The sequence below is a fragment of the Pseudophryne corroboree genome, chromosome 4, assembly GCF_028390025.1.
Source record: "Pseudophryne corroboree isolate aPseCor3 chromosome 4, aPseCor3.hap2, whole genome shotgun sequence".
In the NCBI taxonomy this organism is placed as follows: domain Eukaryota; kingdom Metazoa; phylum Chordata; class Amphibia; order Anura; family Myobatrachidae; genus Pseudophryne; species Pseudophryne corroboree.
Genome location: NC_086447.1, coordinates 584,298,382 through 584,322,871, shown reverse-complemented (window position 1 = coordinate 584,322,871; position 24,490 = coordinate 584,298,382). Strand labels below are relative to the sequence as shown.

The 24,490-nt window shown below is 46.2% G+C and overlaps 1 protein-coding gene across 1 annotated transcript in view; it reads left to right on the top strand.

The window, feature by feature from the left end:
• The window catches only part of PLG (plasminogen), a 189,630-nt gene that overhangs the window by 36,798 nt on the left and 128,342 nt on the right, over positions 1 to 24,490 (top strand). Inside the window, exons 5-6 of the mRNA XM_063917521.1 lie at positions 9,340 to 9,479; positions 11,285 to 11,405. Coding sequence (XP_063773591.1) covers positions 9,340 to 9,479; positions 11,285 to 11,405 — 261 coding nt within the window. The remainder of the gene's footprint in view (positions 1 to 9,339; positions 9,480 to 11,284; positions 11,406 to 24,490) is intronic.

The window sequence follows — 24,490 nt, the reverse complement described above, 5'->3', positions numbered from 1 at the left end:
TTGACAGCCCATCCACAGACCTGTACCACAGGATAAGAAGGAATTCAAATGTATACTTCGCAATACCTCGAAGCTTGATTTACAACACGTACGGCACGATGATACATGACCCCCCAAACATGGATTCATACACACATGCTTCTGCTATCTCACTAGGTCATACCCTCTTCACACCTACTCCTCTCTTCTTCCTTACCCCACCATGGAAATCAATTAACCCCTGACTTACATTTTTCTCCTTAAACGTTTTGTGGCAGTTATTATTGACTGCCAAAGGGTGGACTGTCGAAGTCAGAAAAATGTCTCTATGCACGTTGCCATATTTGCACCGCACACTGGTCCGTGCTGCGCGTGCGTACGCTCTCCCGTGGAGGCGCATACCCGCAATAGCGTGCACTCGCAGGCGCGGTATGCGTATTTACGGTAGAGTTTATGTAGTCGTAGCGTGCGACTCATTCGTTACATATTTTCACAATTAATGTAGTTTATAGATCATGGTCCCTTTGATAGATTCTGAAAGTTTGGTTAAAATACAATGTCCCAGAGCTGAGGAATCCCTCTTTATATCGTACGAAGGGTCTAACAGGAATCATACAGCAGTGTTTGGTACCCATCGGAAGAGTATTTAATTAGCAATATTCCGGTGTTGGTTTGGAGCGTATTAATCGCTCGTGCGAATAGTTATGGACATAAGAAGTTTATGTCCATTTCTATTATTTACACATACTCAGGTATGCGGCGGGAAACCCAGTTTCCCACCCACCTGAGCTGTTGGAAATCGTCACAGCCCACCTGTATGAATCACCCTATGACCTTTTGTTATGATGCAGGGCCGAATTCCTTCGGCCAATGGACAATGGGATTGTAGGACCAGGAGATTGCATTGTGTGTGGGGCATAAATAGGCAGGCCGACCACATCCAGCTCTCACTCTCTCATCAACGGTTATCTGCTGATAGCCGGGAGCTGGATATCGAGGCGCAGGCGATCATACCCTTTGTGCGTAAGTTTCTCTCCGTAATCATTGTCTTTCTGTGAGCCAATTTCTCTCATCTCTCCCCGTCTCTCTCTCTCTCCTCTTTTCTCTTATATCTCTCATAGTATTATAGTATTGTATTGTATTGCATTTAGGTCAGTGTAGTATTGTCTTTTTGTATTTATTGTTTAGTTCTGTGGTTAGGAAGTCTCTGTTATATTGTAGTGTATCATTTGTACTGTTATCCCCTTTTACAAGTATATTAGATATAATACAGTTAATAGGCTTTGGAACCTAAACCAGTATCTGTGTGTTTTCTATAGTGTTAAGTGTTCACTTGAGCGTCGGTGACGCTCAAGCAGCTTTGTAGTTAGTCAGGTTACACAAGGTTGCACTTACACCCTGTACTCACATTAAGGTATTCTTTGTATTTCTTTGGTATAAGGTTTAAACATTAAGGTATAGCGTTGTGAGCGTCTGCGCCGCTGGTGATCTCCTCGTGGTCTCGAGCGTCCGCTACGCCATAGCGAATCATTACTCTAGTCATAGCCAATAACGTGTCCTGTGATCACTGGGCCGTGAGCGAACGTGACGCTTGAGCGTCTCGCCTACGGCTTAGCGATCGTTACGCAGATAGCGTACCCATACGGTATTTCTTAAGCAAACAGCGTACAGTGTTCTTAGCTTCATAAAGGGTTGTTTATACGACAAGGGAATTTGGCATTGACAGTGTCTACCTTTACAAAGCAGTACAGCGTGTCTACCTTTACAGAGCAGTACAGCGTGCCTTCCTTTACAGAGCAGTACAGCATGCCTTCCTTTACAGAGCAGTACAGCATGCCTTCCTTTACAGAGCAGTACAGCGTGCCTACCTTTACAGAGCAGTACAGCGTGCCTACCTTTACAGAGCAGTACAGCATGCCTACCTTTACAGAGCAGTACAGCGTGCCTACCTTTACAAAGCAGTACAGCATGCCTTCCTTTACAGAGCAGTACAGCGTGCCTACCTTTACAGAGCAGTACAGCGTGCTTTCCTTTACATAGCAGTACAGAGTGTCTACCTTTACAGAGCAGTAGAGTGTGTCTACCTTTACAGAGCAGTACAGTGTGTCTACCTTTACAGAGCAGTACAGCGTGCCTTCCTTTACAGAGCAGTACAGCGTGCTTTCCTTTACAGAGCAGTACAGCGTGCTTTCCTTTACAGAGCAGTACAGCGTGCCTTCCTTTACAGAGCAGTACAATGTGCCTACCTTTACAGAGCAGTACAGTGTGCCTTCCTTTACAGAGCAGTACAATGTGCCTACCTTTTCAGAGCAGTACAGCGTGCTTTCCATTACAGAGCAGTACAGCGTGCCTTCCTTTACAGAGCAGTACAGCATGCCTTCCTTTACAGAGCAGTACAGCATTCCTACCTTTACAAAGCAGTACAGCGTGTCTACCTTTACAGAGCAGTACAGCATGCCTACCTTTACAGAGTAGTACAGCATGCCTTCCTTTACAGAGCAGTACAGCATGTCTACCTTTACAGAGCAGTACAGCGTGTCTACCTTTACAGAGCAGTACAGCGTGCCTTCCTTTACAGAGCAGTACAGCGTGCCTTCCTTTACAGAGCAGTACAATGTGCCTACCTTTACAGAGCAGTACAGCGTGTCTACCTTTACAGAGCAGTACAGCGTGCCTTCCTTTACAGAGCAGTACAGCGTGCTTTCCTTTACAGAGCAGTACAGCGTGCCTACCTTTACAGAGCAGTACAGCGTGCCTTCCTTTACAGAGCAGTACAATGTGCCTACCTTTACAGAGCAGTACAGCGTGTCTACCTTTACAGAGCAGTACATCGTGCCTTCCTTTGCAGAGCAGTACAGCGAGCTTTCCTTTACAGAGCAGTACAGCATGCCTTCCTTTACAGAGCAGTACAATGTGCCTACCTTTACAGAGCAGTACAGCGTGCCTTCCTTTACAGAGCAGTACAATGTGCCTACCTTTACAGAGCAGTACAGTGTGCCTTCCTTTACAGAGCAGTACAATGTGCCTACCTTTTCAGAGCAGTACAGCGTGCTTTCCATTACAGAGCAGTACAGCGTGCCTTCCTTTACAGAGCAGTACAGCATGCCTTCCTTTACAGAGCAGTACAGCATTCCTACCTTTACAAAGCAGTACAGCGTGTCTACCTTTACAGAGCAGTACAGCATGCCTACCTTTACAGAGTAGTACAGCATGCCTTCCTTTACAGAGCAGTACAGCATGTCTACCTTTACAGAGCAGTACAGCGTGTCTACCTTTACAGAGCAGTACAGCGTGCCTTCCTTTACAGAGCAGTACAGCGTGCCTTCCTTTACAGAGCAGTACAATGTGCCTACCTTTACAGAGCAGTACAGCGTGTCTACCTTTACAGAGCAGTACAGCGTGCCTTCCTTTACAGAGCAGTACAGCGTGCTTTCCTTTACAGAGCAGTACAGCGTGCCTACCTTTACAGAGCAGTACAGCGTGCTTTCCTTTACAGAGCAGTACAGCGTGCTTTCCTTTACAGAGCAGTACAGCGTGTCTACCTTTACAGAGCAGTACAGCGTGCTTTCCTTTACAGAGCAGTACAGCGTGCTTTCCTTTACAGAGCAGTACAGCGTGCCTACCTTTACAGAGCAGTACAGCGTGCCTTCCTTTACAGAGCAGTACAATGTGCCTACCTTTACAGAGCAGTACAGCGTGTCTACCTTTACAGAGCAGTACATCGTGCCTTCCTTTGCAGAGCAGTACAGCGAGCTTTCCTTTACAGAGCAGTACAGCATGCCTTCCTTTACAGAGCAGTACAATGTGCCTACCTTTACAGAGCAGTACAGCGTGCCTTCCTTTACAGAGCAGTACAATGTGCCTACCTTTACAGAGCAGTACAGCGTGCCTTCCTTTACAGAGCAGTACAGCGTGCCTTCCTTTACAGAGCAGTACAATGTGCCTACCTTTACAGAGCAGTACAGCGTGTCTACCTTTACAGAGCAGTACAGCGTGCCTTCCTTTACAGAGCAGTACAGCGTGCTTTCCTTTACAGAGCAGTACAGCGTGCCTACCTTTACAGAGCAGTACAGCGTGCTTTCCTTTACAGAGCAGTACAGCGTGCTTTCCTTTACAGAGCAGTACAGCGTGTCTACCTTTACAGAGCAGTACAGCGTGCTTTCCTTTACAGAGCAGTACAGCGTGCTTTCCTTTACAGAGCAGTACAGCGTGCCTACCTTTACAGAGCAGTACAGCGTGCCTTCCTTTACAGAGCAGTACAATGTGCCTACCTTTACAGAGCAGTACAGCGTGTCTACCTTTACAGAGCAGTACATCGTGCCTTCCTTTGCAGAGCAGTACAGCGAGCTTTCCTTTACAGAGCAGTACAGCATGCCTTCCTTTACAGAGCAGTACAATGTGCCTACCTTTACAGAGCAGTACAGCGTGCCTTCCTTTACAGAGCAGTACAATGTGCCTACCTTTACAGAGCAGTACAGCGTGCCTTCCTTTACAGAGCAGTACAATGTGCCTACCTTTACAGAGCAGTACAGTGTGCCTTCCTTTACAGAGCAGTACAGCATGCCTTCTTCTACAGAGCAGTACAAAAACAACATTTTAATACTTTTTGAGATTTTGCACCAATTCTGAGCTGGTGATGATCAAGTTTTATCCAAGGCTTTTATTAGGCGAGAATAGCGGTTGTATTTAAAATGAAAATGCATTTCCATGTGCTATTAAAGCTTCAAACACACAAAAGTTCACCTCATTTTCATGAATAGTTTAAGACAAAGAGGAGTGATTTAGGAGACATGTGGAGAAGTTTTATTTAAACATACAGTAGACCCAGTTTTGTAGAAGTTTGACCTATTAATGTGAAATTTACAAATCTGCACTAGATTTTCCTATGCATTAGTGTGAGAGGAGTTTTCCTGCAGCAGAGCAGAGGTGACCCCTTGATGTATACAGAAGTGACCATGTGGGAGGATACTGTGCATATGTTTAGCGCTCAGTGCTTGCATCTAAGACTGCAGGCATTACTTAGGAAAACTGTTGCAATACAGCGGGAAGTCAGAGGTGCAAGGTCTAACAAACATTTTTTGCAAGAGATCCCAGTAAGGAGGTTTAGACTTCATTGTGCCTTGTACAAAAGTTGTAACCCTCTGGTCTGGTTCCTAGAATGGCAGCAGGTTGTGAGCAATCACAGAGAGAATAATGAATACTCCACAGGGACAATGCAGAGTCAGGAACAATATTAGGGTCATATACAGATTGACCATGAGTATAAATGCACAGAATTGTCTGGATACAAGCTGAAGGTCATTGTCACAATCCTGCCTGAATTGATCATGTTCTGTGACTTACCTCTGCCATCTCTCCTGCAGTTCAGTCTATCCTTCATGCTGGGTTTTAGCCAGCACACCAGATCCAAGTACATTCTGACCTGCTTGCCTTCAGCATACAAGCTGCAGTCTGTGTTACTTACTCCTGATTAAGCCACCTGAGTAGGAATTCCTCTGGGCGGGATGTACTATGTGACATCGCCACCCATCGTCACGATGCTAAGTGCATATGTACTTACATATGTGCTTAGCATTGCGAAGGAAAGCTCTTCCGATAAGAGCTGTCCTTCGCGATCCCCGGCGTCACCCTGACTTCCGAGTTTCGGCCGCCTTTGTCATTCTGCACGTCTGCAGAATGGCGGGGGTGGCCTGGGGCATGCTGGGAGGGATCCGATCGGATCCCTCACATAGCGCTGAGGAAAGAAGCCCATAGGCTTCAATGGGGTATTGTCAGCAACAGCTGGCGTATCCCTCCACGGCGCTGACCGGCCGGGGAATAGTACATTAGGAAAATGCGGTAAACAGGGGATTTACCACATTTTACGCTTAGTACATCCCACCCTCTGTGTGATAAATCAGCAGGATCCTGTGTTTAGCATCTGGTCTCTCTGTTAATTGCATCAACATGAAGTTCCTATCAGCTGCCGATGTCTCTGTGAATATTGCTGCCCACTGTCTCAGTATTGTACTCCATGATGTCTGATTCCTGGTGTTTGGGCTTAGTCCAGAGTTCCCTCCAAAACCGAACCTGGGTGCTGCCATATTGGATTCTATTAGCTGATCCTCCATTGTCCAATCCAGGGGCTCCTTCCACCAGCTTATCATAGCATCCAATCACTGTACACTCTATGGTATAAAGGGGATTTCCTGCTGACATGAAATCGCCAGTACAACAGTCTTTAATCAGGAAGTAACAGCTCTTTGTGTTTCAGTGACTTTGCTCTGATCCAGTTCCAGTCTGGTGAATACTAAGTACTCTTCATTATATCTCAAGGACTCTCCAGTGTCAAGATTCCAGATCCAGCCCAGTCAGCACTCCAGTCCGTTCCAGTTCCATTCTGGTCTCCATTGCTATAAGAACTATTGCTTCTCTTCAGGACTTCTAGTGTCATCATGCGAGATCCAGCCCAGTCAGCACTTCAGTCTATTCCAGTTCATTTCTGGCCAGCATTCCGGTCACTACTCCAGTTCCATTGCGGCCTGCATTCCGGTCACTACTTCGGTTCCATTCCGGTCAGCATTCCGGTCACTACTTTGGTTCCAGTCCGGCCAGCATTCTGGTCACTATTTCGGTTCCAGTCCGACAAGCATTCCGGTCATCGTTCCGGTTCCATTCTGGTCATCGTTCCAGTTGCTAATCTGGTATTTTCTCTTCTTCATACAGAATCTGAAGTGATCCACAGACTCTATTCATTTAATAAAAGTATTGCTCATGTCATATATGCCTTCGGGCTTATCACTGCTAGAATAACAACAATTCTTCTAAGTACATGTTCCAAGTTCCATGCACAATACCTGGTTAAAGCCTTCTCACTTCATTCATGCTGCCTTTGTGCTAGCTCCGCCCACAGACACCTGCCCAAACCAAACTCAACCCTCCGATTTGACAGTCATACACTGGAGAAGTCTCAGATAAGCCACATGGAATAAGCAGAAGAAAAAAATAGATTGAAGCCAATGGTAATACAGAAGAGCAGTGACAATATAGAAAACTTGGGCAAATCTGTGTCCAAATCCACCTAGCCATTTGAGGAAAATTATATTCTAAGGAAGGTTTCCAAATCTTACTTTACCTTGATTTACTTAGTTTGTCTGTTTGCTTGAATGCTTGGTTAGAGTGCAATTTGGAGATGGTTAATGGGACTAGTAGTGGATGGGATCAGTAGGAAAACCAAACTCTCTTTGTGAAGAGCTCTAACTTGTACAGTCCTCAAATCCTGAAGCCAACTTCCTGGAGGCTAACTTGTCTTTAACACTTTCATAAACTTCCAAAAGGCACCAATAAGGGTCTTGCTGTTCCAGGTTAGGTCAGATGACAAGTGTCCACTGACTGATTGTCTTTCCTTAAACAAAGGATGCTGGAGGCACCAGAGGACATATGTCCTGGTTCATCAAAGATGTAACAGCAAGTACACAATAACAACTTGGTATGGTGTAATGTTATACGGTATATTACCAGCTCTCATTTCTGCAAATTACCCACAATAATAGAAACACCATACATCAAATGTGAAAAATGCACAACAACAGTATAGACATAAGTTTGTTTAACCCTTGCCATATTTACCTCCTTTCTACCAATGCCAGCCAGTGTTCCCTGCTCAAATAATATAATATGGGTAGTATATTACCAGTAAGTGGAGTTTGCCTTTACCTTTACTGTTTGTCTAACATCAGAGGGTGGGATTTGAGAATCCCCTGCACACCTGCAGTCATCCCCTTTCCCCAGTGTCCCAATGTGGTATAGGAGCCAGGAATTAATCGCACCCAGCTGGACCAAAGATTTTGTTTTGATGATGATTGTATTTTTTTTAAAAGGGCCTAGTGCCCATTCAGGGCTTGGGAATAGCACTCTATTTTCTATTGAGCTGCCTCAAGTTTCTGTGGCCTAATGCTCCTGGTATGCATTTCAGGCCTACTGACCACCTATTATGGTGTCCTTCAGTATGTGGTGCCTCAGGCCTAGTGTTAGGAAACACCTGTAGAAGCAGACACCAGGTGGTTGACGTGAACCAGAACAGGGGCGCAGAGTCTAACACACTGGGTGGTGTTTACCAGGGAATCCTGCAAGGGGATTTGGGCTTTGCTGCCTCTGATGTGCAGGTCACAGCCCCCTGCCTGGGTCACCTTGTATCTGCACAGGAGTCCACAAGGTATTAACAGAATAATTTACCTGAAGAAATGCAGCTGATAAGGCAGGGGTTAATTGCAGAGTGACTGACACAGCAGGGCTAATGGCAGGTAGGTTTGATGAGAGCTGAGCTGGATTACAGAGGGAAACTTAAACTTGCAGGTTGTATATTCTGGATATCAGAGCAGGAATTTGGCAGGATTCACAAGAGTTTGTTTGGAGGCTGAATGCAAAGTTGCAGGTACTGAATGGAAATGAACTTACAGAAAGGTCTGTGTGATTAGATTTTGCAAAACTGGACAGGGGCTAGACGACTGAGGCAAGTTGCAAGGGGTATCGCCAGCAGCAGCCCTACGTGTTCTGAGGTCTTCAGATGGACGTTGGCCTGGTCCAGCACCACTGCAATGGCAGAGTTTTCTCACTCTTCACCTAAGATATGGGGCCACCCGTACACTCAGGGCCTGGTCCAGTTTCAGCACCAGTCTTTACCTGGACTGCAGACTTCCAGCATCTTCAAGTACTCAGTGAGTCTTTCTAGGAGGATTCCAAAAGAAAAAGTCAGGCTTGCTGGAGCACAAGGATATCCATGAGCCAGGACCATGTAGGTTAGATGATGTTCAGGCAATGAGTGAATTCAAAGAAGCTGTCTAAGATGCATGGCCAGGATTGGTTGATACTGCCCAGCTGTCCGGACATCCAGGAATGGAATTGGTCTGTTGCACATTGCAATGAGAGCAAAATGGCTGTCCCCAAGAATTGTAGTTTGGCAACACCCACTATAAGGGAAGGTGGAGCCTTGACAAACCAGACTCTGTAAGTAGTACATTGCAGTAACCATAGCTTTTTCTCATGCCAAGTTCCAAGTTGTGTTGCAACTTTGTACATCTTTATACACCTACATCTCTAGTACAATTTGAGTGCACTTTTGATGCATCTGTGATGCAAATAAGATGTAAAATGTAAAGAAAAAGACAAAACGCTATTCCTCTAGGAGTGGCTCAGTCTCATCAGTCATCTTGCAGCATGCGGCGTATAACCGCTAGGTGTATGAGGACACATCTCTTTCTGTTTGTGCACATCTGTTTTATGTACTTATGGTCACCTCCATGCTGCATAATGTGCATTGGCCATTTCAGTATTACTTTGTATGTTTGATGACTGTAATGACACAAATGTCTTCTTTTCCAGCATTACACCTGAAATATTCCCAAACGCTGGACTAGAGGAAAATTTCTGCAGAAATCCAGATGATGATAAAAATGGGCCTTGGTGTTATACGACAGATCCCTCAACTAGATTTGAATATTGTAACATTTCAAATTGTGAAGGTCAGAAAAAGCTTATGACAATATATATATATATATATATATATATATATATACAGGTTGAGTATCCCATATCCATATATTCCGAAATACGGAATATTCCGATATACGGACTTTTTTGAGTGAGAGTCAAATAGTGAAACCTTTGTTTTCTGATGGCTCAATGTACACAAACTTTGTTTAATACACAAAGTTATTAATAATATTGTATTAAATGACCTTCAGGCTGTGTGCATAAGGTCTACATGAAACATAAATGATTTGTGTGAATGTACACACACTTTGTTTAATGCACAAAGTTATAAAAAATATTGGCTAAAATTACCTTCAGGCTGTGTGTATAAGGTGTATATGTAACATAAATGCATTCTGTGCTCAGACTTAGGTCCCATCACCATGATATCTCATTATGGTATGCAATTATTCAAAAATATGGAAAAATCCGATATCCAAAATACCTCTGGTCCCAAGCATTTTGGATAAGGGATACTCAACCGGTATATATATATATACTAGCTGTACTAAATTTTCATGGTTGTACATATAAATGAGTGTTAATAATTTAGTAAATCTGCAGAGATGTACTTTTAAGACGTCTCAATGTAAGTAAATATTAATTCATGGTTCTGGCGTTACCCGAGGATCACCCGTGGCAGATATGGTAAAAAGTGACGGAACCATTTTTGTAGTTTATTAAATTCTACACACTGGAGGTGCAATCCAAATTTTTGATTCGATTGTCCGTTTGGGCGTTATCGTTCACACAACGCAAGCCACGCAACGGTAATGATGTCAAACCCCTTTTCATCCCCTTAGGAGAGGTTTAATAAAATTGTAATTACATAGTTTTGCTATTTCCCACTTTAAAAATACCTATGTTAAATTTCATCTTCCTAACATATTGGGAAGTAAGAGAATTATTGATGAGTTAGTCAGTGAGTGAGTGAGGACTTTCGCATATATATATATAAACCTGACGACAGTGCGGAGGCACTGAAACGTTGTTAAGCTAATATTCGACTGTGCTATATTTATTAAGAGCCGAGTGCCGCACTTTCTTCTATGTGTATATATATATATATATATATAATAAAAGTGGTGGTTTACCATTTCTGTTTCTATTTGCATTTGTATTTCTACAGTAAATATTTTTACTATTCGTCTTCAAAGTTTTTGTACAGTTAACCCAATTATATATTGTTTATTAATTTTCTAATAGATCATTTTTATATATACATTATCATAGAAACATCCAGGAGATGTATATAAGATGACAATTATTTCATTTATTGTGATTACTATAAAGTACATACTGTATCTGTGGATTAAATTAAATTGTTCACATTATCTGATACTTGCTTTCACAATTGGCTAATACTGTATTTTTTCCAAAATGCGTTCTGAAATTATGATATTAAGGATTGAATTAGGTTAAGAACATCTATTTAAAAACTTATCCCGCACTATTTTATTTAAAATAAATAAATAAAAATGATATATTAGTCAATCAATTATCAGAATATTTACCCTACAGCTGCTCTTCTCTGCAGCCGCCGGGCGTCGGGTGCCACCGAGCTGCACAGTTAGCAGTGATCAGCTGCACTTCAGGTACTGGAGGAGGGTACAAGGATGCAGAGTGGCCGGGGTGTTTCTTACTGGTGGCATCAGATGTGACCATATCATATATAATATAGGTTCACCCTATATCCAGGTTTTTTAGATAGACCGATAGATTAACTTTTGAAATCTGCATTTGCTAGCACTTATAGAATGTGAGACTAATCAAGGTCTTAATGTATTTCCTGCAGAAGACTGCTTTCATTGCATTGGAGAAGACTACACAGGCAAAATTTCAACGACTAAATCTGGTGTGCAGTGTCAAAACTGGGACTCATCAACCCCTCATGCCCATGGTTTCAGTCCTTCAAAGTAAGACAATAATAGTATATTAACTGATATGGTTCTCAATTAAATCATGTTTTAAAAAAAGTAAATAAATAAAAGATGGATGGCTCCATAAACACTTTTGTTCAACTAAGCCATTAAACCCGACTCTGAGATCCTACACTGATACTGTAGCTGCAAAAATAAGAATTTACTTACCGATAATTCTATTTCTCGTAGTCCGTAGTGGATGCTGGGAACTCCGTAAGGACCATGGGGAATAGCGGCTCCGCAGGAGACTGGGCACATCTAAAGAAAGCTTTAGGACTATCTGGTGTGCACTGGCTCCTCCCCCCATGACCCTCCTCCAAGCCTCAGTTAGGATACTGTGCCCGGACGAGCGTACACAATAAGGAAGGATTTTGAATCCCGGGTAAGACTCATACCAGCCACACCAATCACACCGTACAACTTGTGATATGAAACCCAGTTAACAGCATGATAACAGAGGAGCCGCTGAATAGATGGCTCACAACAAGAACCCGATTAGTTAACAATAACTATGTACAAGTATTGCAGACAATCCGCACTTGGGATGGGCGCCCAGCATCCACTACGGACTACGAGAAATAGAATTATCGGTAAGTAAATTCTTATTTTCTCTGACGTCCTAGTGGATGCTGGGAACTCCGTAAGGACCATGGGGATTATACCAAAGCTCCCAAACGGGCGGGAGAGTGCGGATGACTCTGCAGCACCGAATGAGAGAACTCCAGGTCCTCCTCAGCCAGGGTATCAAATTCGTAGAATTTTGCAAACGTGTTTGCCCCTGACCAAGTAGCTGCTCGGCAAAGTTGTAAAGCCGAGACCCCTCGGGCAGCCGCCCAAGATGAGCCCACCGTCCTTGTGGAATGGGCTTTTATTGATTTAGGCTGCGGTAATCCTACCGCAGAATGCGCCAGCTGAATAGTGTTACAAATCCAGCGCGCAATAGACTGCTTAGAAGCAGGAGCACCCAGCTTGTTGGGTGCCATCAGGATAAACAGCGAGTCAGTTTTCCTGACTCCAGCCGTCCTGGAAAAATAAAATTTTCAGGGCCCTGACTACGTCCAGCAACTTGGAATCCTCCAAGTCCCCAGTAGCCGCAGGCACCACAATAGGTTGGTTCAAGTGAAAACCTGAGACCACCTTCGGGAGAAACTGAGGACGAGTCCTCAACTCTGCCCTATCCATATAGAAAATCAGATAAGGCCTTTTACATGACAAAGCCGCCAATTCTGACACACGCCTGGCCAAGGCCAAGGCCAACAGCATGACCACTTTCCACGCGAGATACTTTAGCTCCATGGTTTTAAGTGGCTCAACCAATGCGACTTTAGGAAATCCAACACCACGTTGAGATCCAAAAAGTGCCACAGGAGGCACAAAAGGAGGCTGAATATGTAGTACTCCTTTAACCAAAGTCTGAACTTCAGGCAGTGAAGCCAGTTCTTTCTGGAAGAAAATCGACAGAGCCGAAATCTGGACCTTGATGGACCCCAATTTGAGGCCCAAACGTCACCCCTGCTTGCAGGAATCGACATAGTTGAAATTCCTCCGTCGGGGCCTTCATGGCCTCCCACCAAGCAACAAATTTTCGCCAAACGCGGCGATAAGGTCTTGCGGTGACATCCTTCCTGGCTATGATCAGGGTAGGGATGACTTCCTTCGGAATACCCTTTTCCTTTAGGACCCGGTGTTCTACCGCCATGCCGTCAAACGCAGCCGCGATAAGTCTTGGAACAGACAGGGTCCCTGCTGCAGCAGGTCTTGTCTGAGCGGCAGAGGCCAAGGGTCCTCTGCCAGCATCTCTTGAAGTTCCGGGTACCAAGCTCTTCATGGCCAATCCGGAACCCCGAGTATGGTTTTCACTCCTCGCCTTCTTATTATTCTCAGTACCTTGGGTATGAGAGGTAGAGGAGGAGACACATAAACCGACTGGTACACCCACGGTGTCACTAGAGCGTCCCCAGCGATCGCCTGAGGGTCCCTTGACCTGGCGCAATATCTTTTCAACTTCTTGTTGAGGCGGGACGCCATTATGTCCACCCGTGGTCATTCCCAACGGTTTACCCGCATTTGGAAAACTTCTGGATGAAGTCCCCATTCTCCTGGGTGTAGGTCGCCCATCCTTGTGGCTTCTGCCATCGCCATCCAGCTTCTTGTGCCGCCCTGTCTGTTTACATGGGCGACCGCCGTGATGTCGTCTGATTGGATCAGTACCGGCTGCGAAGGAGTATCATCACTTCGGCCATTACCTAGGTAAAGACCTTCGGTGCCGTGGACAACTCCAACGGCCGCGTCTGGAACTGATAGTGAGAGTCCTGTACCACATATCTGAGGTACTCCTGGTGAGGGGGGTAAATGGGGACATGCAGGTACGCATCCTTGATGTCCAGGGAGACCCTGTAATCCCCCTCGTCCAGGCTCGTAATAACCGCCCTGAGCGATTCCATCTTGAACTTGAATCTTCTGATATAAAAGTTCAAGTATTTTAATTTCAAGATGGGTCTCACCGAACCGTTGCGGTACCACAACTACTGTGGAATAGTAACCCCTTCCTTGCTGAAGGAGGGGCACCTTGACAATCACTTGTTGTGATTATAGTGTTGAATATCCACCAACACCGTCTCCCTGGCAGAGGGAGGTGCCGGTAAGGCAGATTTTAGGAAACGGCGGGGGGAAGAACGTCTCGAACTCCAGCCTGTACCCCTGAGATACTACTTGAAGGACCCAGGGATCCATGTGAGAGAGCCCACTGTCCGCTGAAATATCTGAGACGGGCCCCCACCGTACCCGGGTCCGCCTGAGCAGCCCCAGCACCATGCTGTGGGCCTACCGGATGCAGGGAGGACTTCTGCTCTTGGGAACTAGCTGTGTGTTGCAGCTTTTTCCTCTACCTTTGCCTCTCGGCAGAAAGGATGAGCCTCTAGCCCTCTTGCTTTTCTGGGGCCGAAAGGACTGTACTTGATGATACGGTGCTTTCTTTTGTTGTGGGGTAGCCTGTGGCAAAAAAATCAATTTCCCAGCAGTAGCTGTGGAAACGAGGTCTGAAAAACTATCCCCAAACAGTTTTACCCCCTTATAGGGCAACTTCCATGTGCCGATTCGAGTCGGCATCGCCTGACCATTGCCAAGTCCATAACCCCCGTCTGGCGGCAATGGACCTAGCGCTTATTTTTGATGCCAGCCGGCAAATATCCCTCTGTGCATCACGCATGTATAAGACCGCGTCTTTTATATGCTCTATTTTCAGCAAAATATTGTCCCTATCCATAGTTATTTTCCGACAGGAAATCTGACCACGCAGCGGGAGCACTGCACATCCATGCCGAAGCAACGGCTGGTCGCAATATAATGCCCTAGTGTGTGACCATATCTTATAGGGTAACCTCCTGCTTTCTATCAGCAGGTTCCTTCAGGGCGGCCGTACCCGGAGACGGTAGTGCCACCTTTTCTGATAAGCGTGTAATCGCTGTATCTACCCTATGGGGTGTTTCCCCGCGTGACCTATCCTCTGGCGGGAAAGGGTACGCTGCTAATAACCGTTGTAGAAATTATCAATTTCTTACCGGGGGAAGACCACTCTTCCTCACACACCTCATTTAATTTCTCAGATGCAGGAAAAACTACTAATAGTTTTCTCTCACCAAACACAATACCCTTTTATGTGGTACCTGGGGTATAATCATAAATGTGTAATACATTTTTCATTGCCTCAATCCTGTAACGGGTGGACCTATTTGGAGGGTACACCATCTCATCGATGTCGACACTGGAGTCAGTATCCGTGTCGACATCTGTGTCTGTTATCTGAGGTAGCGGGCGATTTTAGAGCCCCCCATGACATTTGAGACGCTGGAACAGGCACAAGCTGAGTAGCCGGCTGTTCCGTGTCGTCGACCTTTTATGTAAGGAGTTGACACTTTCACGTAATCCTTCCATAAGTTCAACCACACCGGTGTCGACCCCGCAGGGGGTGACAACATATTTACAGGCATTCGCTCCGCCTCCACCTCATTATCCTCCACATACCTGTCGACACAGCCGTACCGACACACAGCACACACACAGGGAATGCTCTGATAGAGGACAGGACCCCACAAAGCCCTTTGGGGAGACAGAGGGAGAGTATGCCAGCACACACCAGGGCGCTATATATCACAGGGATAGCACCTATAAAAAAGTGTTTTCCCTTATAGCTGCATATATATTGTATACTGCGCCTAAATTGTGCCCCCCCCCCTCTCTTTTTAACCCTTTCTGTAGTGTATTAACTGCAGGGGAGAGCCAGGGAGCTTCCCTCCAACGGAGCTGTGAGGGAAAAATGGCGCCAGTGTGCTGAAGGAGATAGCTCCGCCCCTTTTTTCGCGGACTTTTCTCCCGCATTTTTATGGATTCTGGCAGGGGTTAATGTACATCCATATAGCCCTGGGGGTTATATGTGATGTATTTTTGCCAGCCAAGGTGTTAATATTGCTGCTCAGGGCGCCCCCCCCCAGCGCCCTGCACCCATCAGTGACCACAGTGTGAGGTGTGCATGAGGAGCAATGGCGCACAGCTGCAGTGCTGTGCGCTACCTTGATGAAGACTGATGTCTTCTGCCGCCGATTTTCCGGACCTCATCTTGCTTCTGGCTCTGTAAGGGGGCCGGCGGCGCGGCTCTGGGACCGGACTCCGAGGTTGGGCCTGTGTTCGATCACTCTGGAGCTAATGGTGTCCAGTAGCCTAAGAAGCCCAAGCTGGCTGCAAGCAGGCAGGTTCGCTTCTTCTCCCCTTAGTCCCTCGATGCAGTGAGCCTGTTGCCAGCAGGTCTCACTGAAAATAAAAAACCTAAAACTAACTTTTATCTAAGAAGGTCAGGAGAGCCCCCTAGATTGCACCCTGCTCGGTCGGGCACAAAAATCTAACTGAGGCTTGGAGGAGGGTCATTGGGGGAGGAGCCAGTGCACACCAGATAGTCCTAAAGCTTTCTTTAGATGTGCCCAGTCTCCTGCGGAGCCGCTATTCCCCATAGTCCTTACGGAGTTCCCAGCATCCACTAGGACGTCAGAGAAATGGGGGTGGCGCGGGCAAAGACTAAAACACCCCAGTGAGAAACCCAGGGCTTTTGGAACTACAGCAGAGAAGCTTTCAGAGTGGTGTACTCCCTATATAGTGTCATACCAGCACAAAGCAGTATTCCCTAGGGAGATTGGGGTCACCAAAAAAGTGTGCCCTCTCTCTGTAGGAAAAACCAGCACACTGCTAATAGTGCTTTGATATATTCCTGGGCAGTGTGTAAGATAATAAAAGTGGATAATGATTTAATAAATGTGTATTTTTTGTTTGTGAACTACAGGTCCAAGTAAGCCATGTCAGGCTCAAATTGAATGCTTGCAAGGCATCCTGACACTTGAAGAACTACAAGTATCAGCATGCCATGTCATCCAGGCCCCATCTGTAATTACTCACCATAACAAAAAATAAAATAAATGCCACACGCCTTTCAAAATAAAGTTTGTTGAAATGAATACACCAGAACACATAATTCCAAATGAGGGGTCCTCTTCAGTCCATGTAATATCCATGATCCTGGCTTGGTAAAATGTAACTAAATAGGCCGAGTTGGATGGGGGTAAGACAGACCCACAGGGGAAATGCAATGGTAGGAGGTGTGCCAGTCACTTCAGGGGGTGCGACCAGCCACCAAAGGGGTAGAAGGTAAGGATAATTCTTCCCTAATCCATAGCAAGAGTAAAACATCAGGGTGCCCTAGTAAGATTCTGTTTTGGGCCCTCACCCCCCTTGATCCACCCCTGTTAAAGTCTTCTAGGCAAACTAGAGCAGAAGGTGAAACATTTAGAAAATCTCCCCTTTCCCACGGTTTAACCTGTGACTTATACTGGGAATGACAGCAGCAAAAAACTGATTAATTCTATCATTAACCACTTTTATTACCCCACACCCACCACCCATGTGTGTGGGAAGAGCCCGATTACTATCAACATAATATTTTAGCCAAAGCTGCTGCACTATAGCAGGGAAATCAACACCAAGGGGTCCCCCTGGCCAGTGGAATAACAAGGGTGGGTCAAGCGGGCCACATGCTTGGGGGGAGGGCGCTGAGTAAATTTCGGATTGGCCCACTTGGTTACCGGTGAAGTCCTCTAGTGAGCCCTGCAGCCTGAACATCCCGCTATTCTGCATGCATCCCTTATAGTAACATTTCATAAACCATATGCAAAATGAGAATGGGTAGTAAGATCATCAGTGTTATTTCCAATACCCAGCAGTAATTACCAACTCCAAAATCAATTCTTGGAATTTATGCATCCCCCATTGCCACCAGGAGCTTGTTAACCTTTTAGAATAGAACATGGTACCAATCTAATTTGTACACATTTATAAAGCATAACCCAGTAGTGGTGGGGAAAAAAATTCATACAGATGCCTTCTCCTTGCCATGAGGTTCCTCCTGCAGCAGGGCTGTAGAGACTAGAGCCCAGATATGTGTCACTACAATGGGCTGTTACTTTCCAGTTTCAAATTGGCTGCTAAGTCCAGGAGAATGTTTGTTAGGTATTCTTAGTCTGAGCAATATCCCACCACCACCACCACCCATGTCCTCTTTTTGGTCTGTGGTTTTCCATGGGCAGTGCAGCCAGAGTATTAGGGTCCTGAACACACAGATCCATTACAGGCTGGCACCTTCCATGCTGCACCTACATGTTATTTCTCACAACCTCAGAGGCTGTCAACTACCTGTAGGCTGTGCCCAATGGTTAGCAATATTCCTCCCAGGAATTAATCACATCACATGCAGCCACCTCAATTTTTTTCCTATTTACCCCTTGAGGTCTTTGGTACAGCCTTCAACTCATCTGTTATGATACTGGTGTGATTAGCTGGAGGGTGTTTAGGTGGAGCTGTGGATTGAATTTTCCATCTTGAATAAAGTTCGCAATCCAGGAACAAAACGCGTTGATGCCGGTGGCTGTCTCATCCACCTCGGGCTCTACTTGATTCATCACACACCACTTCCTATTGCAGTCAAGATCGTTTGACTAATCTGGATCCAGACCCTAGATTCACAGTGCTGCTGCTCTGTTCTGTCTACAGCAGCTGCATCCTAAGATGGATACAAACCTATGCAATCATCGGATAGTTCTTTCATTCCTGACCCATTCATGAGAAATCTTGAGAGTCTGTACGCACTTCATATCATGTTTGATCAGAAGAAAACTGATCGCATCTGAAGATCAGGTTTTATGGGCTTCCTAATATTCATCAGATGTGATGCTACAATATCATACAAATTGTGTGTACGCACTTTTGGCAAGTCTCATTTGTGTGTTTTCAGAAAATAACTTAAGCTGGGCTAAGCATAACAGATCTGGCTGGTTGGAATGAAAATCTGGTAATGGATGAGCGCAAATAACAATTTGCTCCCACAAACTTGTTCAGACAAATTGGTTTTATCTATGATTTAACCAATTTGTCTGAACGACAGGTTTTGTCCTTTTTCCAGTGTTTGGATGAGAGCAAATGACAATGGACCAATGACAATGGAAAATAGACAAAACCTGTTGTTCAGACAAATTGGTTAAATCATGGATATTAACCAATGTGGCTGAACACGTTTTTGTCCATTTACCATTGGGAGCAAATGGTCCATTGTTATTTGCTCTCATCCATTACCAGATTTTCATTCCAACCAGCCAGATTTGCCAGATGATCTGCCAGATAATTGTATAGTGTTTGCCCAGCTTTAGACAGAAGAGTTTCCTGGATCGCAAGTTAGGTTGTAAAGGTGTGTACGCATGAATCTATACTTTGATCCGGACTGCCAGTACCTAGTGTAACCAAAGTAAGATATCATCCGAAGTATCATTATACAAGTGTATACCTAGCTTTAAACATACAAGCTACATTTCATGCTGCTGCACTTCATGCAGGTGATTGCCTCTTATCACAGTGCCATGCAAGCTGCAATTACATTGGGACTTAACATTGGTGTTACCTTTGCTCAGTGAGTTGTTTTACAACCAAACCTGTCATTCCACCCATTGGTGTTGGAATGAGGGGGCAAGGAAATATTTGAAAGGTGCCAAAGTACCTGGTCACAGGTTTACCGCAGACAGTGTCAGTATGGAAATAATACCCTTTCCAGCTGCTCTACCTTCTCCCTCCACACAGCCCTTTTCTGCCAGCCTCCAGGGCCCTTCTCTGCCCTACACCCAGCTCCAGCCCCTACGGTGTGTGGCTATTTACTGTGTGCTGGCCCCTTCTCTGGGACCAGCCTTGCACTCTTCTCACCTCCCACTTCATAAGTTCATCCCTCAGCTCAGCTCCCCCTTCACCCCCTTCCTTGCAGCAGCTAACCCCCCCCCCCCTTCCTAAATAGATAGAGAGATAGATAAATAAATAGATAGATAGATAAGATAGAGGCAGTACAGATGGTGTAATGGTTAGCATTACTGCATCACAGCACTGGGGCCATGGGTTCGATTCCCACCATGTCTCAAACTGTGCGGAGTTTGTATATTTTCCCCGTGCTTGCGTGGGTTTCCTCCGGGTATTCCGGTTTCCTCCCACTTTCCAAAAATATACTGGTAGGTTAATTGGCTCCCAGCAAAATTAACCCTGGTGTGAATGTGTGTGCATGGTAGGGTATATAGATTGTAAGCTCCATTGGGGCAGAGACTGATGTGAATGGTCAAATATTCTCTGTAAAGCGCTCTGGAATATGTGTACACTATATAAATAATAGGATTTTAATACCTACCGGTAAATCCTTTTCTCCTAGTCTGTAGAGAATGCTGGGGACTCCAAAAGGACCATGGGGCATAGACGGGACCCGCAGGAGCCTGGGCACACCATAAAGACTCAAACTGGGTGTAAACTGGCTCCTCCCTCCATGCCCCTCCCCCAGACCCCAGCTATAGGAACTGTGCCCAGGAGAGACGGACATTTCGAGAAAAGGATTTTTGTTCAAACAAAGGGCGAGAAACATACCAGCCCACACCACAACATACCGTACAACTGGAATGGTATAAAACCAGATAACCGTATGAATCAACAACAGCAACAAGCTGAATAAACTAATACACATCCCATGTGTAAACAAATACAACCAGTAAAACTACAACTGCAAGTAACAGTCCGCACTGGGAAGGGCGCCCAGCATCCTCTACGGACTAGGAGAAAAGGATATACTGGTAGGTATTAAAATCCTATTTTCACTTACGTCGTAGAGGATGCTGGGGACTCCAAAAGGACCATGGGGTCTATACCAAAGCTCCAGACCGGGCGGGAGAGTGCGGACGACTCTGCAGCACCGATTGAGCAAACATGAGGTCCTCATCATCCAGGGTATCAAACTTGTAAAACTTAGCAGATGTGTTTGAACTCGACCACATAGCTGCTCGGCAAAGCTGAAGTGCCGAGACCCCTCGGGCAGCCGCCCAAGAAGAGCCCACCTTCCTAGTAGAATGGGCCTTTACCGACTTCGGCAATGGTAGCCCAGCCGAAGAATGAGCCTGCTGAATCGTATTACAAATCCACCGAGCAATAGTTTGTTTAGAAGCAGGATTTCCAATCTTGTTGGAAGCATACAGGACAAACAAAGCTTCTGTTTTCCTGGTACGAGCCGTTCTGGCGACATACATTTTCAAAGCCCTGACAACATCAAGAGACTTTGGAACCGCCACAGCATCCGTAGCCACAGGCACCACAATAGGCTGGTTAATGTGGAACGAAGAAAGCACCTTCGGCAGAAATTGTTGACGAGTCCTCAATTCCGCTCTATCCGAATGGAAAATCAAATACGGTCTCTTGTGAGACAAGGCCGCCAACACTGACACTCGCCTGGCCGATGCCAGAGCCAAAAGCATGACCACCTTCCAAGTGAGAAACTTTAACTGTACCTTACGCAAAGGTTCAAACCAGTGAGACATAAGGAACTGCAAGACCACTTCAAGATCCCACGGCGCCACCGGCGGCACAAATGTAGGGTGGATATGCGACACTCCCTTCACAAAAGTCTGAACCTCGGGAAGGACGGCCAATTCTTTTTGAAAGAAAATAGATAAAGCCGAAATCTGCACTTTTATGGAACCCAATTTCAGGCCTGCATCTACGCCAGCCTGCAAAAAATGGAGAAACCGACCCAAGTGAAACACCTCCGCCGGAGCTGCTTTGGTCTCACACCAGGAAAAATATTTCCTCCAAATACGGTGATAATATTTTGCCGTAACTTCCTTCCTAGCTTTAAGGAGAGTGGGGATGACCTCCCCTGGAATACCCTTCCGAGCTAAGATTTGACGCACAACTTCCACGCCGTCAAATGCAGCCGCGGTAAGTCCGGAAACACACAGGGCCCCTGCAACAACAGGTCCTCTCGTAGAGGAAGCGGCCAGGGATCTTCCACTAGTAATTCTTGAAGATCCGGATACCAGGCCCTCCGTGGCCAATCTGGAACGACGAGTATCACCTGAACCCCTGTTCGTCAAACGATCCTCAGCACCTTCGGAATGAGAGGAAGCGGAGGGAACACATACACCGACGGAAACACCCACGGAGACACCAGGGCGTCCACTGCGCTGGTCTGGGGGTCCCTCGACCTGGAACAATACCTCGGAAGCTTCTTGTTGAGGCGAAATGCCATCATGTCTATCAGAGGAAGTCCCCAACGCTTTGTCACTTCTGCAAACACCTCTTGATGAAGAGCCCACTCGGATGGAGATCGTGTCTGCTGAGGAAGTCTGCTTCCCAGTTGTCTACTCCCGGGAGGAAGACTGCTGACAGAGCGCTCACATGCTGTACCGCCCAGCGTAGGATTCTTGTGGCCTCCTCCATAGCCACCCTGCTCCTTGTTCCACCTTGGCGGTTTATGTACGACACCGCTGTTATGTTGTCCGACTGGATTAGGACAGGGCGACCCTGAAGAAGGTTCTTTGCTTGCAGCAGGCCGTTGTCACTGGCTCTCAACTCGAGAACATTTATGTGGAGACAAGATTCCTGGCTTGACCACTTTCCCTGGAAATTTCTTCCTAGCGTAACTGCGCCCCAGCCTCGGAGACTTGCATATGTTGTCAGTCCTGGATTCCGAATCGGCGTCCCTCTAGAAGGTGAGAGCCTTGCAGCCACCACAGGAGAGAAATCCTGGCTCTGGAAGATAGAGTTATTTTCTGGTGCATGTGTAGGTGAGACCTGGACCATTTTTTCAGCAGATCCCACTGAAACACCCGGGCATGAAACCCGCCAAACGGAATGTCTTCGTAAGCCGCAACCATCTTCCCTAGTACCCGAGTGCATTGATGAATCGACACACTTGTCGGCCTCAGGAGCTCCCTGACCATGGTCTGGATTTCCTGAGCTTTGACCTCCGGAAGAAACACTCTATGTATCTCCGTGTCCAGGACCATGCCCAGGAAGGGCAGCCGAGTGGCCGGGCTCAACTGAGACTTTGGCAAATTTAGTATCCAAACGTGATGCCGCAGAACCGACAGGGAGAGATCCACATTTCTTAACAACTGCTCCTTGGACCTCGCCTTTATCAGGAGATCGTCCAAGTACGGGATAATTGTGACCCCTTGCTTGCGCAGGAGGACCATCATCTCTGCCATTACCTTGGTGAAAACCCTCGGGGCCGTGGAAAGCCCAAACGGCAACGCCTGAAATTGGTAATGAAAATCATGTACCGCAAACCTCAGGAAGGCTTGATGAGGAGGGAATATCGGGATGTGTAAGTAAGCATCCTTTATGTCGACTGACGCCATAAAATCTCCCCCTTCGAGACTGGAGATCACCGCTCGAAGAGACTCCATCTTGAACTTGAAAGTTTTCAAGTATGGATTGAGGGATTTTAGGTTCAGAATCGGTCTGACCGAACCGTCCGGCTTCGGCACCACAAAGAGGCTCGAATAGAACCCTTTCCCCCCGATCCGACGGGGGAACCGGTACCACGACCCTCTGTTGACACAACTTTTGTATCGCATCTCTTATCACCTCTCTTTCTGGAAGAGAAGTTGGCAAGGCCTACACGAAAAACCGGTTGGGGGGCATCTCCTGAAACTCCAGTCTGTACCCTTGGGACACTATGTCTAAGACCCAAGGACCCAGAGCCGAACGAACCCAGACCTGATTGAAGAATCGGAGACGGCCCACCATCGGTAGGGACTCCCCCAGGGGAGCCCCAGCGTCATGCGGTGGACTTGGTAGAGGCAGGGGAGGTCTTTTGTTCCTGGGTGCCTGATACTGCAGGCGACTTCCTTCCCCTACCTCTACCCTTTGAAGCGAGGAAGGACGAGCCCTTACCTCTCTTGTATTTATTAGGCCGAAAGGACTGCATCTGCTGATGGGGTGCCTTCTTCTGTTGTGTGGGAATATAAGGAAGAAAAGATGACTTACCCGCCGTAGCGGTCGACACCAGGTTAGCCAGGCATTTACCGAACAAGACACTAACTTTAAAAGGAAGAGCTTCCATATTCTTCTTGGAGTCGGCATCAGCATTCCATTGGTGAATCCTCCTGGCCGAAATCGCCATGGCATTGGCTCTTGATCCCAAGAGAGCAACATCCCTCGCCGCATACTTTAGGTAATCTACAGCGTCCTTAATATAACCAAGAGTCAGAAGAATATTATCTTTATCAAGAGCATCCATATCAGAAGCCAAATTTTCAGCCCACTTTGCAATAGCACTACTCACCCATACCGACGCCACAGCAGGTCTGAGCAATGCACCAGTATTGACGAAAATGGACTTCAAAGTCATCTCCAGCTTACGATCCGCCGGATCCTTGAGTGCAGCCGTGTCAGGAGACGGAAGTGCCACCTTCTTGGACAATCGGGATAGAGCCTTGTCCACATTTGGAGACGACTCCCATTTTTCCCTATCATCAGAGGGAAAAGGATATGCCATCGAAATTCGCTTGGGAATCTGCCACCTTTTTTCAGGTGACTCCCAAGCCTTTTTACAAAGTGCATTCATTTCATGAGAGGGGGGAAATTTTACCTCAGGTCTTTTCCCCTTAAATAAACAGACTCTTGTGTCAGGAACAGCAGGTTCCTCAGATATACGTAAAACATCTTTAATGGCTATAATCATG